Consider the following 16,769-nt stretch of genomic DNA (forward strand, 5'->3'; position numbering starts at 1 on the left):
GGACCTGCAAAGATGGTCAGTCAGATGTGTGTGTCTGAGAACATGGACCTCGTGTGTGTGCATTTTCCTGGTCATTGGTGCTGGAGCTCTGCCCATGTAGGGTTCCTCACTGCTCTTTGGCAGGTGCTAGGCATGTAGGAGAGGGGTGGGTGTCATGCCCTAGGGACTGCATGGCTCAGCAGGGGTCCCTGTCCCTGGGCAGGCTTTGGGGCTGCTGAGAGGAGAGGCATTCCTGTGTTTGGGGCAGCTGCCCATAGCTGCTTTCTGAGCAGTGCCCAGGCAACAGGGAGGCACACAAGCCCAGCTCTGTGTGGCAGCGGTGGGGCTCAAGTGGCAGGCCCCATGGGCAGGGGACAAGGCAGCAGGGGGTGGCTCAGAGCCAGAGGGGCACATGGGCCTCCACCTCACAGGTCCTGGTCCTCAGCTCCAGGCAAGAAAGGCCAGACGCTAGGGCAGCCCCGGTATGAGATGGGAGCAGGTGCAGGCATGGCCCCACTGCTCTCCTAGCCTCAATGCCTTCCCTGCTAAGAGCTCCCTCCTGAGGTGGGAGCAGCCTTCCTGCCCTAAGTCAGGCCCCTGGAGCTCATGCACCCCTGGATCTCCAGGGTGACTTGAGGGGCTTGCGTCTTAGGCCAAGGCATCCCATTCCCATCAGGAAGGGCACAGGGATGTGTTGGGGGGCCAGCCTCTCCCAGTGCCCCAGCTCACACTGCCTGTCCTGCAGACCCAGCTCATTCAGATGGTGGTATGGATGCTGCAGCACAGACTCCTGGTACAGCTGCACACCTACGTTTGCCTGATGGCTTCGCCCAGCCAGGATGAGCCCTGCCTGCGTGAGGACGAGGTCCCCTTTGCTACCAGGGTCGGCGGCCGCAGCCTCAGCACACCCAATGCCCTCAGCTTTGGCTCCCCAAGTAGGAGTCCCCTGCCCAGGGCATCTCTGTGGTGGCAGGGTGGGGGAGTGAGCTCCTAGGGGACACCTGGGAGTGGTGACCAGATGGTCCAATGAAGGTATTGCTGGGAATGACTGAGGTACCTTCACATGGCCATACATGCACACATTACCTGCCTCTCATGTGGGTGGCTGGGTCTTCATGCAGACAGCCTTCCTTAAAGGAGCACAGCAACCACTTCTCTGCACCTCTATGGCTCTGAGGAGGAAGCTGTACCTTTGGGCTTTTGAGCAGGGGCTTGCCCAGGTCAAGAACAGCCTGCCCCCAGCCTGCCACATCATCCATCACTAGCAGGACAACTGAAACCTTTGTATCCCGGGGCCTATGAGGAGACTTTCATGGTCTCCTTGAAAGAGCCATTGTAGCCATACTGTGCCCGCAAAGGCAGTGGTCCATCGCCAAGCTGCAGGTCCTTGGGCTTGGGGGAGGAGGTGGCTGGAAGGCTTTGTAGGCAGCACTTCCCCAGGCTTCAGGCTCAGTGCCAGGGCCTGACTTGCCCAGGGCTCTTTGTTGTCTGTATTGGGTGGGAGGGGTGTCCTCGGGGGGCCGACAGCTCCCTGACCCACACCCACTCACAGCCAGCAGTGATGACATGACGCTCACTAGCCCCAGCATGGACAACTCCAGCGCAGAGCTTCTCCCCAGTGGGGACTCCCCACTGAACAAGAGGATGACAGAGAACCTGCTGGCCAGCCTGTCGGAGCACGAGCGGGCAGCCATCCTCAGTGTGCCTGCAGCCCAGAACCCCGAGGATCTCCGCATGTTTGCCAGGTGGGAGCAGGGTGACTGGTGGGGCTGGGTCCAAGTCTAGGGTCACGACAGGAAGTGGATGGGGATGTATCCTACAGATCCCAACTTGAATGCGTTGATGACAGATGACACTCCCTGGTTGAGGTGATGTCTTCATGCACTTGTGTCCCTACCTGGTGCCTATTTGTGCCAGGCGTGAGGAGTTCAGTCTGTTGCTGAGACTCTGGGTCTGGTGCCTCTGTCTTTGGGACTATCACCAATACTTCCTGGGTGTTTCTGGTTGCTTCTTAGGAAGGGGCAGGAAGTTCTCATCCTCATGGGGCTCGGCAGGGATTTTTCCCAGGACTCTTAGCCTGGGGGTGGGGGAATCCATATCATAGGCGACACTGACTTTGTCACACCTACCCCTGACTTGGAGGGTGTATGGTTTTCTGGGAGAGGTCAGGCTGTCAGGGACCAAGCCCCCAAGTAAGAACCATATGCCAGGCAGCACTTTCAGACAGCTGATCCAGGTCTCTGTTCAGCCCCAGCCGCAGACACCCCCTGGACCAGTGGCCCCATTTGTATCCAGAGCCACAAAGGCGCTCGCTGCCATAGTGGCATCAAAAAGAGAAGCCTCTGGCTGAGCTGTCCTGTGCTGCCCACCCATGTCAGAGTGTTGAGTGGGGAGTGTGACCTTCAGGCTCACATGGGCTCTGGGATTTGAACAGCAATGTGTCCTCACTGACCCACTTTAGGGAACTATGGCGGACAGTGGGTCCAGGACATTTACTTGCTCCTGTTGGGGGGCAGGGGGTATGGGCAGTTGCCTTCCTAAGCCTCTGAGACCCTTCCACTAGTTCTGCTTTGGCCTGTGGGCTGCTCAGTGGCTGTTAGAACAGAGGCCAGCCTGGGCTTGTGCTATCTCTCCCCACCAGGCTCCTGCAGTACTTCCGTGGCCGCCACCACCTAGAAGAGATCATGTACAATGAGAACACAAGGCGCTCCCAGCTGCTCATGCTCTTTGACAAGTTCCGCAGTGTGCTGGTGGTGACCGCCCACGAGGACCCAGTCATTGCAGTCTTCCAGGCACTGCTTACGTGAGCCTGGGCTCAACACAGAGGCAGGTTACAGCCGTGGGTGGCGTCTCCCCAACCCAGGACTCCCCCCCCTACCTGGCCTGAGTCCTCTTAGCCCCAAGGCCCAACTTCAGCCACCCCATGGGCTGCTCCCTTTGTATTGTCACTCACCTAGTCCTCAGAACAGTCCCAGTGTCTGAGCTGAGACAGTGAAGCTCTGAGCTGGGCGGAACGTTCAGGACTCATGCTCTGAGTGAGGCCTGCGTGCTTCCCACAGGGATTTGGGTCACATGTTTCTCTGACCTTCCTCCCAATCCTGCCTGTGTTCCTGGGCCCCCTCCGCTGCAGTCATTCCAGTACTGTGAGGGCCAAGTGCTTGGCCCATCCTGTGTGGCCCAGCACTGCCCCGTCCTCCCAGCTCGCTGTGGCCTTTTCCTGGCCTAGCCTTCACCATAGCCCTGTGTCAGCCACAAGGGAGCTCATGGCAAAGCCATCCACCCCGCTTTGCCACTGGAGGCAAGAGGGCCTGGGCCGATCCATGGTGCTTATGTGGCTCCCCCTTGGGGGTGGGTCTGCTCTGGTGCTCCCAGTCCTCTCAAAAGGGGGGTGCAGGGGGGCCTGCAACAGGCCTAAGGAAGCAGGTGTCCATACTGGGCTGGGCTCTCTAGGTACCCTGCTACATCAGGCCCCTGGTCATTAAGGGGGGCTCTGGCTGAGACACAAGCAACACATGTTTTCTAGAAATGAAGCATTTATTTTGTTTTAAACAATTAAAAAGCTTGTCCTGAACAGGCCTTTGCTCAGACCTGTGCGTCCTGCTCAGCTGCTTTGTCTACCACACTGACCCAGGGGCTGCCTTGAATATAGAAGCGCAGGGGCTTCTGGGCCCACTCTCCTGCATTGCCAATGCCCACTCGGGCTGCTGCCACTACAGCTGGCTCCCTGGGCCCCGGGGGGCTATGCTCTAGCCACATGGCCTTGTCCTTGGTCAGGTCACGCTGATTGAAGCTCTTGTCTATGGCCAGAGCCTGACAGAGCTTGGAGGGGCCACTGCAGAGCTCACGGTCTTTGAGGGCTCGGCCTGTATTGCCTTTCCGGTAGGTACTGCGAAACTGCCGCATGGTCTCTAGACCTTCCAGGGGCTCCAGTGCTCGCAGCAGGACGCATGCCCCGTCCCCTGTAGGACAGACAGAGAGCAATTGACTCTCCCCACCCCAAGTCCTGCAGGGATGACGCAGCTGCCTCCCTGAGCACTCCTATGCCCTCCACTCCTTCCTGCACACCTGTACCCACAAGGCCCCAGGTGGGGCCTCCATGAAGCCAGAGGGCCTGAACACCAGCTAGGGAGAACCGGCAAAAATGCTTAGCAAGTGCTTGTAGTTGGCTTCCTCTTAGCTTTTCTAGCTTGGTGATCAGCAGCAGCTTTGAGGCTGGCAAAGGAAACCCCAGATAGCCAGTCCTCCCTGGGCACAGTCACCCCACAAGGAAGCTAGAAGCAGAAAGCTTCAGGGCTGGCCCAGAGTCCCCCACCTGCCTCTACCATTCAGTGTCTTATTGGGCAAGCCAGAAGGTTGGCTCAGAGCAGCTACCAGTGTTTACAGAATGCTGATGACCCCCACCCCATGACCCAGTGAGGAGACTGATGGGGCAGAAGGAGGTGACAGCCAATAGTACCCCTGACCTCCCTTGGAATCCCTTCTGGCCCAGTCTCCCCCACCAGACCAGGCTACTTCCAAGGCCAGGCAGCAAACTGACACCTGGGACCCAGGGAGACACATCTGTCCAAATTTCCTTGGCCTTGCATGGCTAAGGGCAGTGATTACCTGGACCCTGGCCAGAGAAGCCCCAATTCCAGCAAGGCCACTCTCCTAAGACACCGGCTCTCCTGACTCACTCTGGCCTCCCCTTCTACCTGGGAGTCTTACAGGGTCAGCCTGAGGATGGGTAGCCCAGTCCCCACTCGTAGACCTAGCCATATAGTCCCCATCAGCACTCAGGGGCTGGCCCTGACTGCACACAGCAGCCATATCCTCCTGCCCAGCCAGCAGCTGGCAAGTGGGGTTTTTGTGACCAGACACTTGTAACCAGCCATTTTTCAAAGGACCTCAAGATATACCTAAGGACAAGCAAAGACTTGAAGTTCCAATTGCTCTGTAATTCCTGGGCCCTTCTCAGCCCACTAACCTCAGGGTTACCTCTGTCCACCCTGAGCTGCTGTGGGTGTAACACATCCCTCACTGTGTCACTAAGCCCCCAAATGGATCAAAGGAACAGCCTACCCCACCTCTCATCACCCCTTCCCCCTCCTGGAACGCACCTGAGTCCTGCGCCTGGACATAAAAATCATAATACCACAATCTCTTCCCTCTGAGTCTCCAGTCCCACCCCTGCTCTGCCTGCAGCACCTGCTGGCCTCAGCAATATCAGCTATCTCCTCTTCTGGTCCTCTCTGTACTGCCTTCACCCCAAGGGCAGGCGGGCATGGATGATGTACTCCGCCTCCCCTCTTCCTTGATGTACCAGGATAATCTTTGGCTTTGGCCTTGACTCTACGAATGTGGTTTCCTGCCCCTGAACTAGATGTTCCTGGGGCATCTTGGTCATGTGTCCAGAAAGTAATATGCCACCTCCCACGTCCGCCCCGTCTACCCTCAGAAGCCTTGGTTCCTCCCTTGCTGACCACAGCTCCAGGCATCTCTGGGAAGTCCCTCTCCTTAATCTGAGTTCAGGCCCACCTCACATGAGGTGGTTGGTTCCGTTGCCAAAGAAAAGATCGATCACCAAAATAAGCTCTCCAGGGTGATGACAGGGCCCTGTGGGATGGTCCCCACTATCCCTGCTGTTTCAGCTGTCGTCTCAGGGCAATCACAGCCCCCTAGTCCCTGGATAATCATTCAACAAGCTCCCCCTCCTCCCCCCACTGGCTTCAAGTACCTGTTCATCTTGGGACCAGCCAAGAGGAAGCTGGGTGGGCAGGCAGACGGTGGGACTAGCTAGCCAGAGTGGGCTGGGCAGACCCTGCTCCTGGTCAGGCTCTGATAGGATGGTGATGTGGGCTCGCTCTTCTGAGCACAGACAACCAGAAACAGCTGCCTGCTCACAGAGGACAGAGGCTGCCCCAGAAAGGTCCCACGAGGTGAGTGGGTTCTCCTGAAAGCTCCAGACCAACATCTCCCTTCTGTACTACTGACATTTGGGGTGGATGGCTTTCTTTGGTGGTGGTGGTGGTGGTGTCTCCTGTGCACTGTGAGCTGTTCAGCCATCACCCCACCAGTTGTGATGACCAGAAGTGTCTCCAGACATTGCCTAACGTTCCCCAAGGGTGGCAACATCATCCCTGCTTGAGAACAGCTGATTCAGATGCCATAACTGGCAGCCTGGCAGGGCTCTTGCCTGAGTCCAACTCAGATAGGTGTCACCCTTCTTCTCCCACATCCAGCCCCTCCTGCATCTACCCTGGGCCCTTGGTGATGCCAGCTCTGAGCTCTGGGACTAGTGGCTCCTCATAGAACCTGTCTGCTCTGAGTTCAGGTTAACCTGTGACCTCTAATGGGGGCCCCAGCCCCTCTGACCATCCTGTGATGACAGCCAGAGCTCCTGAAACCCTGACCTAGCCTAGCCATGGCATCTCGCTCAAGGACCTGCCCCATCCTGGTCCTCCCAGCTGCCCGTTGAGGGGGCTGTGCCCAGGCCTCCTGCTTCAGCCCCAGCACTGCTCACCTTGGCTGGAGACATTCATGCAGAAGTACATGCCATAGATGAAGTACACATATAGGGTCCCTGGCTTCATGAACATGCTGCGGTTGCGGGGGGTCTGCCGGCCACCCCTTGAGTGAGCAGCTTCATCCTCTGGCCCCAAGTATGCCTCAGTCTCCACAATGCGGCCACGGAGCTCTGTACCATCATCGAGTTGCCGGACCAAGACCTGTGGGGCAGTTGGTGTCAGCTCAGCTCAAGAAGGAATGGGTCCATCCCACCTTAAAGGGCTCAGCCTGGCCCTCACCTCCCTAGCTCAGGACACACCAGGGCCAGCCAGTTTCCTCCCAGTGTCCCCTGTCTCACCTGACTGCCAGAGAACAGACCTTGCTCACTCAGTGTCTTGTCCATAGATTGCGGCCATTGCTGGGTTGCAAACCAGCACCAGTGAATTTACGCACTCTATGTGCTCTCAGCAGAGCCCTCCATCACAGTGCTGCCCCCAGGCCCCCTGAACGTCCATGCTTACGCTGGGGCAGGGCAGCATGGGCAATGCAGATGATGAGGACATCCCTGGGGAGGTGGCTGCCTCCAGATCTCCACTGTGAACCCTGGTTGAGTCTGGCCTGGGGCCCTGCACCCTGGGCATAAGGGTTCTTCATTCCCAGGGCCATGCTGTGCTGTGCAGCCGAGAAATTGTCACCCCCACAGGGCAGTTGGGCTCCAGGCTAGGGAGGATTTCACCCTGTATGACTGCCTGGGATGCTGGAGAGCCTGTGGAGTAACCACAAAGCACTGTCATACTCAGCTCCCACCTACCAGCTCTGAAGGGCCTTTCTGAACAGCAGGACTGGCTGCCCCCTAGTGCTCCTGGCCTGAACCGTGGCCCTGCGTGTAGCCAGCTCCACAAGGAATGGGGTCAGTGTGCAGTGGCCCAGGAAGCTCAGCCTAGCTGCGGTTGGCTTGGACAGTACCCTGAGCAGGGGTGGGGCCAGGAGAGGACAGAGCGGCCAGCTGAAGACACGGGGTAGTAGACAAAGGTTGTCACCAGAGGGGTGGGTGCTCTCAGGCCAGCAGAACACCTAGGAGAGCAGCCCAGGGGAGCCAGAGGGCCTGTGGAGTGTGAGCATGCCAGGGGGTCAGCTCCTCCCTAGACTGGGGCCCGTCTGCCCTGTGGGGTGACTATTTCCCAGCTGCAGGCATAGCATGGCCCTGGGAATGAAGAGCCCTTATGCCCAGGGTGCAGGGTCCCAGGCCAGGCTCAGCCAGGGTTCACAGTGGAGTTCTGGGGGCAGCCACCTTCCCAGACACGTCTCCAGCACCTGCCTTGTCCTTAGGCCAGGCCACCCCTGCGTTGGCCCAGGGAGCCCAGTGTGTCCATGGTCAGGATCAGTGCCATGGGACTGGGAGGTGAGTGCTGAAGCCTGGACACTCAGGGTAGTTCTTCCTTGAGACAGGGTGGAGGAAAGAAGGGAGTTGATGCCTCCCTGGAAGCCTATCTCCAGGCAAGAAAGGGAGGCCCTGTTCCATCTCAGTTGAGGCCCCACTCCCATCGTTCCAGGAGATCGAAGGGGGCATTCCTTTATTAGCTTCACTCTTGGTATTCCCACACCTGCAGGAGGCCTCCTGGCGGCCAGTTGCCCTTCTGGAGAGGAGCTTCTCATGGCTCTTCTCACTGTCATTTTTTAAATTGAATCTTCTGCTCTGAATTTCACTCTGATAAAATTTCCAGATAGTAGACACTGGTTGCCTCCCATGCCCATTACAAACACATTTCCTTGCTGGTGGAGGTCCTGGGGGAGGCAGGACCCTTCTCAGCCAAGAGGGTGACTTGGGAGTGGTCTGAGTGTCATGGCAATTCTTTGCTCCTTGCAATGACTTGCAGAGGAATGGCTCAAGCCTGGCCGAGCGGTCTGCAAGGCCATCCACTGGGAGGCTGTAAAAGAGGCCGTCCTCCCCGACCAAAGGGACACAGGGTGAAACACCTCCTTCTCTGCTGGATGTCACCCTGTCCACCCTTGGGCTCAAATGGGCATGATGAGGGCCCAAAGGAAAACTGAGGCCCTTGGGCCCTTGACCTGATGCTGGGACACCCCGTGCCATTGTATGCAAGATCATAAATCCTCATTATCTAGAGTTCTTTTACAGGGATCTCTTGGCCCTTGCAGCTGAAAGCATTCTTGTGGGAACAGATCTGCTCCTTACCGACTAAGGCCCACTTTAGGATGCACTCCGCTGGCCCACATTTTAGGGTCTGTTCCTTTGAGCACCCAGCTGCTGGCACCAATTTTTCTATTAGTCACAGAAATGGATTTACCTTCACCTTTTTAACATAAAGGTAGCCTCATGAAATGACATAGGTAGGCCATGGAATCTCCAAGAGGTCGAGAAAACCAGGCATGGAGTCTGACACCCAGGAGCAACACCCAGAAGGTGCTCCAGACAGATGCAGCCAAACTCCACTGTTGCTGGCACATGGGCCCTGCACAATCCCTGCTTCCTGGGCCAGGTCCGGGACCTGCTCTGAGCTATGGGGCCTCTGGGGAGCCAGCACTGGCCCTGTCAGCTGCTGCGGTGAGAAGGAGGCTGTGTCAGGGCAATCTGGACATCGGGCAGTCTGTAGGCCATGGTCACCAAGCTCATGTGGCTAAAAGCTGTCACCACTGCCCTGGCCAGTGTGGTTCAGTTGGTTGGAACATTGCCCTGTAACCAAAAGGTTGCAGGTTCAATTCCTGGTCAGGGCACATACCTAGGTTGTGGGTTCAGTCCCAGGTCTGGGCATGTATGGGAGGAACCAACTGATCCCTCTCTCTTGTATTGATGTTTCTCTCTCTCCCTTCCTCTTTCTCTAAAAGCAATGGAAGCTACAGAGGGGCACTGTGTCAGGGGACAGGGCAGACAAAGTTAACCCCTCACAGACACCTGCTCTGAGGGCAATACCAGGTGGAGAAGGTTAATGTCCTCAGTGCCCAGAGCAGGCAGGCAGACAGTGGCTCCCCTGCCCCCACCAACAATCTCAGCATTCTTCCCAACTGATCCCAGACCTACCCCCTGCCCTAGATGACTGGGTTAAGCTATCCAGGAACAAGTGTGGTCAAAGCAGCTAACTGTGTGAGGATAAGCAGGACCAAGTCAGGGATGTGAGCTCAGTGGTGAGAGGTCTGGGGTCCACAGATAGTGCATGATGATGACCACTTTAGCAGAGGCCACTTTACTACGTTTACATTACCTGTCCCAGAAATGCCCGGGCTAGGGGGACTGCAGGCTGGTCAAAAAAGTCTAATCCCAGTCGAACAGGGCGGTTTGAAAAATAGATACTGCACTGGGGGCCCAGGGTCTTGGGAAGATCCAGGTGGGGATCCTTGGGGGAAGGTGTTTGGGATCCATCTGGTGGCCTCTGATGCTGCTCTGCTTCCAAAGGTTGCTGCTTTTTTTGTCCCAGTTTGCGGGAAAGCTGTAATGAGAAAAAACAAAATAAAGCATCTGAATAGGAGTGGGCAGAGGACAGTGCGGTGAAGTCAGCCTTGTGGAGCTTCGGAACTGTATTTGACTGCCTACCTCAATTTCCTCACCTGCAAAATGAGGAAAACCATTTTTGCAAACAGAATGCCAGACCTGATGTACTTACCCCCTTGCTGGGCCCCAGGATGCCTTGGGAAATGAGTGCACATGAGGAAAGTTTGGTGGCAGTGATGACAGGATGACCAGTCTGCTTCACACGTCCGCCACATGCACATATACAATTCAGTGGAAGAGGGCAGCAGGGCCCAGGGAGGGGCAGCGGGCACACGAGCCTGGGACAGGAGAACTGGTATCCTCTGATTCCCATTTCTCACATGGGTATCAAGTAAACGTCTGAGCTTGTTTCTGGAACCCTGCCATCTGCACCTGCCCTTAACCAGGAATTTGGTGGAGGAATGGATTGTGGATCAGTGTGTCATCTACCTCCCCACCCCAGCTGACACATGCACTGTGCCAGACCCCGCCTCAGAATGGCGCAGGTCTGACACACACAGGTGGGTGAACACCAGGCTGACCATCTGCTTGGCCCCATTCTAAGCTCATGACCCCCTAGTGAGTCCCCAACTGTCCTCTGCCTCATGAACCAGGATGTCAGAATGATAAGGAGCAAGTAGGGAAACTGTGAGGTCTCCTGAGGGATGAGGAGGATCTGCTGAGACCCTGACCACTTCCCACCTCCTACCTGCCACCAATGCCTCTGCTGTCTCCCTCCACACCCACACCCACCCCTGCCCCCAGGAAACCTGAGCACATATACTTGGCTGTTCTAGGAACAGCTGATCTCCAAAGAGCAGGGGGAGGTAAAGGGAGCATCAGGGCCTGGAAACACCATCCTCAATGGCTGATCTTCAGCAGTACCCATGTCTCCCTAGCATGTGACAGACCCATTATTTTTAACATAAGTGCTGACATTCCATGTCAAGCGGAGACCGCCAGTCTGCTGAGAATGGATGCTGACGTGACCGTCTTTGCAGTCTAGCCCATCTGCCAATACCTACCATGGGCTCAGACTCCGGGACGCTGCGGCCCCTGCTCTCACCCTGAGTTTGGCCCTTGGCCTGCCTCATGGTACTTGGGTCACTCTGGGTCTCTGCACTGGCCCACCCTGGGTGGTGGGGGACTCATGGCTGTCCAGGGACTTAGGCCTTAGCCTCCCCATTATAGATCAAGGATTCGAAACTGCCTTTGTGGTGATGGTGATGCAGGCTGTATAACTGAGGGGTGGGGAATGGGGCGACCCTGCTGTTGCACCCAAGGGTGAGTGCTGCCTCAAACCGTGCACCTGAGTGCCTCACATGCATCACCTGGCCCTGGTTAGAAACGAGGGTTCCCTAGGTCAAAAGCCCCAGAAAATGACTGAAGGGTGTCCACCTCTGTTTCCTCATCTATAGTAAGGGAACCAACAACATATGCACTTCAAATAAAATGAGAGAATCCAGGAAGACCCTTGGCTAGCATACAGCAAGCACTCAATGAATGGAAGAAACACTGTCCACCCAAGATACCTCTGGGCAAAACCTGGGAATAAGAGTCTCTTGCCAGGCTGGAGGGGCCTGGCCTGGATGGAGGTTGCCAAGGGACCCACCAGCCCTCCACCAAAACCTGGGCAAACGGGATTAGTGAACAAAGGGAGAGCATTTATCTGCTTGTGACAGGCACCAGGGATAACTGACTGCTAGGCCAACCCCATGGTCACTTCTGTCGGCAGGCTGGCTTCTCGGGGAGGGGACATCTGAGCTGGGCCTAAGTGCCCAGCATTTAACCGGTGTCGGGGTTCCCTCCCAGACTTGCTTGGAAACCTCGGACCGGGCCTCGACTTTACTTCTGGCAAATGGAGCCTAGCCGCGAGCCCGACCGCGCCGCTGGGCACTCGCCTGGGAACTGCAGACCCTGTTGCGGGCCCGCCGCGCGCACGTTACTGGTTTCCCGCGGGTCGTGCGACTCCGGGTGAGAGTTTTCGCCCTCGGAGACAGCTCCTTGGCCGTGCTCGGGGCGAGAAGCGCGCTCACCTGGGCCCCGCTACGCACGAGCATCCCGCGGCTCAGGCCGGGACTACTTCGCGACGCAGATCAGCACGGTCCAGGCTCACCCAGAGCCAACCCCGGAAACACCGCCCCGGCCCGGGGGCTGTAGCCAGCGCCTGCGCCTGCGCCGAGGAGGGCGGAAGCCCGGGGGAAGCTGCTCCGGCGCTGGGCGCGGACTCCGCCCCGTAGGCGGGGCCGGGGTGGGGCCACGCGGGGGTGGCTGCGCGGGACCCAGGCTCCAGGGAGAGGGAGGTCCCCTTGCCAGGCGCCCCACCTCCCCATTCTGGACAAAAGCCCGGGTCTTGTGAGGCACTGTGGTGTGAGAAGAAGGTGGCCGGGATTGGGGCGAGACCTGCTACACCTCGACTCCGGTCCCAGTGTGACCTGCCCCCCGCCCGTCTTCCACTTAGCTCCCTCCAAGGCCGGGGAGCCCACTGTACCGCCAGCCGGTGGTCAGACCACCAAGAGGACTGGTCCGTCATGAATCTTGACTGGGCCCTCCAGGGGCCCTGGTTGCAGGAGTAGTGCTTTGGGGAAGTGGCCTGCAGACAGTGCGGGCCACGTGGAGGTCACGTGAGGGAGGTAGTGGTAGACTTGGTCCTTGGGGCACGACTTCCTGGACCTTGGAGGGAGCCATGTGGGTGGAGAGGACAGGTCGGGCTGGGGAGGAGGCCCGGAAAGACTGTGGGAAGTTGGCTCCGGGCCCTCACAGGCAGTCAGAGGATGCTGTCCCACCAGTGGAGCCCCCACCCCTCCCACCACAGAATGCTGAGGGGATCCCGTCCGTGTCCTGGAGTGGGCCTTCTGGAGCATGGCCAGCCTCCTCACGAGGCTGAGGCCTGGACTAGGGCTGCGGGGATCCCAGAGGACCCGTGAATGCAGCTTTGCACAGCAGCAGCTAGAAATAGAACGGGGAATACTGCTGCCCTCCATGTCTGATGCCTCTCCCCACACCCAGCACCAACTACCCCCTCTTCCTATAATGCCTCAAGTCGGATTTGTGCCCCCAGGAGAGGAAGGGGAGTCTGGGTAAGTCAGGGCCTGGTCCAGAGGAAGGAAGGACTACCGCCAGGCAGTGGCTGTTCAGGCATAGGGCTGTTGTGGGGAATTTCCCTGGGGAAAGACGGCACACTGGTGACACCTGACATGCAACAGAGCAACCCCTCTACTCCGTAACTCTAGGGTTTTTTGGGGTCTGCAGGGTCCCTCTGCTGTAGCAGGCACAGTCTTGGTCCCTGTACAACCCACCCCTGTCCTGGGAAAACCCTGGTCCTGGGAGGGGGTACCCATGGGGCCTGGGAGAGCAACTGGACATAGAATGGTGTCGGATGGGAGGTGTTGGAGGGGTCATGTGACTGGGGGGCCCTCAGAGGAGGCTGGCACCTGGTCTCAGGGCAAGTCCAGCTGGGAGGACCCTAGTGTCCAAATGTTCTTTCTTCTCTGACCAACCCACGGGCTGAATTCCAGCCCTCCAGCCTCCCATCCCCACCCCAGGGCCCCAACCAGGACTTCCTGGGGAGGGAGGGGCAGCAGCCTTCCATCCTGCTGGAAGCCACCCAGCAGTTTGTGGCACTAGTGCTGCTTCCGGAGGTGGGCAGTATGTCATAAACCCCTGCTTATAAGGCAGGCCTGGATGTGACGCCCACCTCTTTCTTTCCTTTCCTCTTCAACCCCTGCAGCCACTCTGCCTAAACAATGACTCCGGCTTCCAGACTTCTTGTGTGCCTAGCCCCCTTCCCTTCTCCCTTCCTCCTCTCCCTCACTTTGGGAGGGAAACTGAGGCCCCAGTTAGGCTTCATCCCCCTGGTGAGGGCAGGGGCAGGGTGGGTGCTGTTTTGTACTAATTTTTATTCTTATTTCACAAATGTTGCTTGGTCCTTATAGAGATCATGGGAGTCCACACATGCCCAGAGGGGTGTTTCATCTCTATCTTGAGGCTGAGAAAAGCGACTGGGAGAGCAGCCCTGACCTCAGGAGGATGAGGCAGGGCCAGCGCCAGCAACCCACTTCTCCAGATGTTCTGGCTGGGGCTTGCACAACCTCTGCAATGGGGGCTCCCCCCTCCAGCCCCCCACTTCCTGGCCTGTGGTCTGAGGCCCCACCGCAGGCTGGAAGTGTTGGGTTAAGCATTCCCACTGTGGCCTGCAGGGCAGGCTGGCTGGGAGTGAGAGAAGGTGGTGCTAGGTGGGGGAGGGGCCTGGGGCCTTCTCTGTCCCCAGTGCCCTGCGCTGGGCTGGAAGAGGCATGTTGGAGCATACCAGTGGGAGATGGAGGTGAGGACACCCTCATTACTTTCAAAAGGATCAGCGCTGGGGTCAGCCGCTCTGAGCCTTGCTGGGCCAACTCATGGCCTGTGGAGGGGCAATCAGTCACCAGAGCCTTGAGAAAAAGGACAGCTGCTCTATCAGCCACAGAGGTCAGAGCTCCAGCTCCAGCACTGGCTTAGTGTTCTCTCTAGGGTAGGGACTTAGGGACGGCTGACACCCTTGAAGGGAGAATTGATGGGTGGAGGGGTGTTGTCAAAGTGTCCTTGGGTAGAGAGGGCAGCTGAAGGAGGTGCGTGTGGGCTGCATCCTCCCTTCCTAGGATGGTGCTGCCACTGCAGCTGGGCCTGGGCCCAGGTGCTCACTGGACCCCTTGCCATCCCTTGCGGAGGGGCAGCTGCCTCAGAAATAGCCAGTGACTTTAGGCCCCTGGCTGGCCTGGTCCATTCTGGCCACTTCCCCAAATAGCCAGGGGCTGGTCCTGGGGTCATCCAGGCCCCCCAAGCCCAGAGACTGGCCTGCTGAGCTGAGGATTCCAGAGTGGCTGGCAGGGACTCCTCCTCCCAGTCAGAGCTCCCAACCCCTCAGGTCCTAGAGCCAAGTTCACATCCATGGGGTGGTCCAGACACACCCACCCCCAGTCACCCACCCATGTGCTAGGCAGTTGCAACTGATGCCCATTTCTCCAGGGCTGGGTAAAAAGGGAATAGAGGCACTGGAAGCAGAGTATTCATGTAGGGGGCTTCTCCACCAGGGCGTACAGCAGTGGGGCAAACTTGAGGCAGAGCACATACATGTGTCCCTGTGGACTAGGTCCAGGCCTGAGCACACATGTACTGACCCTTCTCTGCTCACACCATCCTTCTGATGTCAGGGTCCTTGCTCAGGAGGCCAAGGTGGGGAGAGAACCTGGGATTCCTGGATTTGCCTGCCAGGGTATACTGGGGCACGCCTTGGGGGCAACACCTGTGAGGAGCAAGGGCTTACAACAGATACTGCTGTGAATCCCACTGGATCTTGGGCCCTTTGGAGGTAATTTGAATGAGAGAGAGGCCATTTACCTGTTCCCAGACACATAGAACACCTTCTCTCTGGGGAGGGAGCATAATTTTGGGCAAGGTAGCTCTTGTCCACTGAAGGTGACTGCTCAGAGGGGTTCTCAGCCATAAGCTGGCTATAGCTGGTGCTCCTGGCAGCGGAGCGGGTCTGAGCATTCATTGCAGGAAGGGCCCTGCCAATACTGGATACCCAGCTGTGCATGCTTTGGAGGTGAGCCCAGGCCTTGGCTCCAGAGAGGACACTGCTGCACTGCCTGTCACCACAGTATGGGCATCCAGGTGGGAAAGGCCTGCTTATCCCTGGCAGGGGTCAAGAATGCTGGACATGGAGAGACTGCCCTGCCTGGCTGAGAGCCTGGCATGGGAGGGTTGGCATGTGTGGACTGCAAGAGTCCTGGGCATCAGCACTGGGCAACCTTCCTCTTGCCTTTTGTTCCCAATGCACCTGTAGTCACCCCCCTCCACTAGTGAAGGAGTCCCTTCTAGCCCCTCCAAACCTTTGATTGTGTCCCTGTACCTAAGAATCATGTTGATATACCTGTGTTCATAGAGGACCTGGAACATTCAGGCACCTCTTTATTCCAAAGTATGGATGGGGATACAATCAGAGGATTCTGTTCCTTGCCCAGGCTCTGGGCCAACCTGTAAGTTGGCTGCTACCTCATGTTGTCAACTTTATTTTCTGTGTAGCCATGGATCAGGTTGTTTTCTGCAGTCAGACATTGGACATAGCTTGCTAACCATGGAGAGTGCCACCTGGTCCCAGACCAGCAAAGAGCTTGAGGACACATTTGTGGGCCCTCTGAGGTTTGAGGGGCTGGGCCTCATGTGCCCAAGGTATTCCGACATCTGGTGGAAGAGTCCTTAGGAGACCTGTGGTCCCAGTTATTATTATTTTTTAAAGATTTTAGTTATTTACTTTTAGAGAGAGGAGAAGGGAGGGAGAAAGGGAGAGAAACATTGATGTGCAAGAGAAACATTGATGTGCGAGAGAAACATTGATAGGTTATCTCTCGCACATACTCTAACTGTACCCTAGCTGGGGACTGGTCCTGCAACCCAGGCATGTGCACGACCCGGAATCAAACCGGCAAACTTTTGCTTTGTGGGATGATGCCCAACCAACTGAGCCACACTGGTCATGGATGCCCAATTTTTCTCTGGGAAAAAGGGGAAGCATTGTATGAACTATCCAGGGGAGGCTTGGGCCCCTCCACCACTCCCAGTTCCTGCTTATACCTTTCCCCAGGTATTTCTCTGCGTGGCTGGACTTCACAGACTCCTTCAATGTCAGGAGAGAGGAATGCTGGGTAACCCCCACCAGCAGCCTCAGTCTCAGCCTCAGCCTCCCCTAGTTGTGGCGAACTTAGAGTGCAGGGATGAGCTCTGAAAGAGGGAAGAGCACAGAGTGGATGCCAGACAGGTACTGCTCCCTCTGCCCCAA

The 16,769-nt window shown here is 57.4% G+C and overlaps 2 protein-coding genes across 4 annotated transcripts in view; one reads left to right on the forward strand and one right to left on the reverse strand.

Annotated features, from left to right (window-relative positions):
- NPRL3 (NPR3 like, GATOR1 complex subunit) overlaps window positions 1–3,566 on the forward strand; it is a 49,913-nt gene extending 46,347 nt beyond the window's left edge. For 2 of the 3 annotated variants that reach the window (XM_090277410.1, XM_090277412.1), the window contains 3 exons: window positions 725–914; window positions 1,532–1,724; window positions 2,621–3,566. In XM_090277410.1, the coding sequence (XP_090133536.1) occupies window positions 725–914; window positions 1,532–1,724; window positions 2,621–2,786 (549 nt within the window). In that variant the 3' untranslated portion in view covers window positions 2,787–3,566. The remainder of the gene's footprint in view (window positions 1–724; window positions 915–1,531; window positions 1,725–2,620) is intronic. The other variant, XM_090277413.1, reaches the window with a different exon arrangement.
- On the reverse strand, window positions 3,495–12,126 carry MPG (N-methylpurine DNA glycosylase). Its single transcript, XM_090277414.1, has 4 exons — window positions 11,989–12,126; window positions 9,687–9,911; window positions 6,482–6,686; window positions 3,495–3,938 (listed from the first exon to the last, which is right to left on the reverse strand). The coding sequence occupies exons 1-4, from the start codon at window positions 12,010–12,012 to the stop codon at window positions 3,562–3,564; spliced, it is 831 nt and encodes a 276-aa protein (XP_090133540.1). The 5' UTR covers window positions 12,013–12,126; the 3' UTR covers window positions 3,495–3,561.
- Between the last annotated feature and the right edge of the window lie 4,643 nt (window positions 12,127–16,769).

This window comes from Furipterus horrens, unplaced genomic scaffold (genome assembly GCF_987537825.1).
Source record: "Furipterus horrens unplaced genomic scaffold, mFurHor1.1.pri manual_scaffold_5, whole genome shotgun sequence".
Lineage (NCBI taxonomy): Eukaryota > Metazoa > Chordata > Mammalia > Chiroptera > Furipteridae > Furipterus > Furipterus horrens.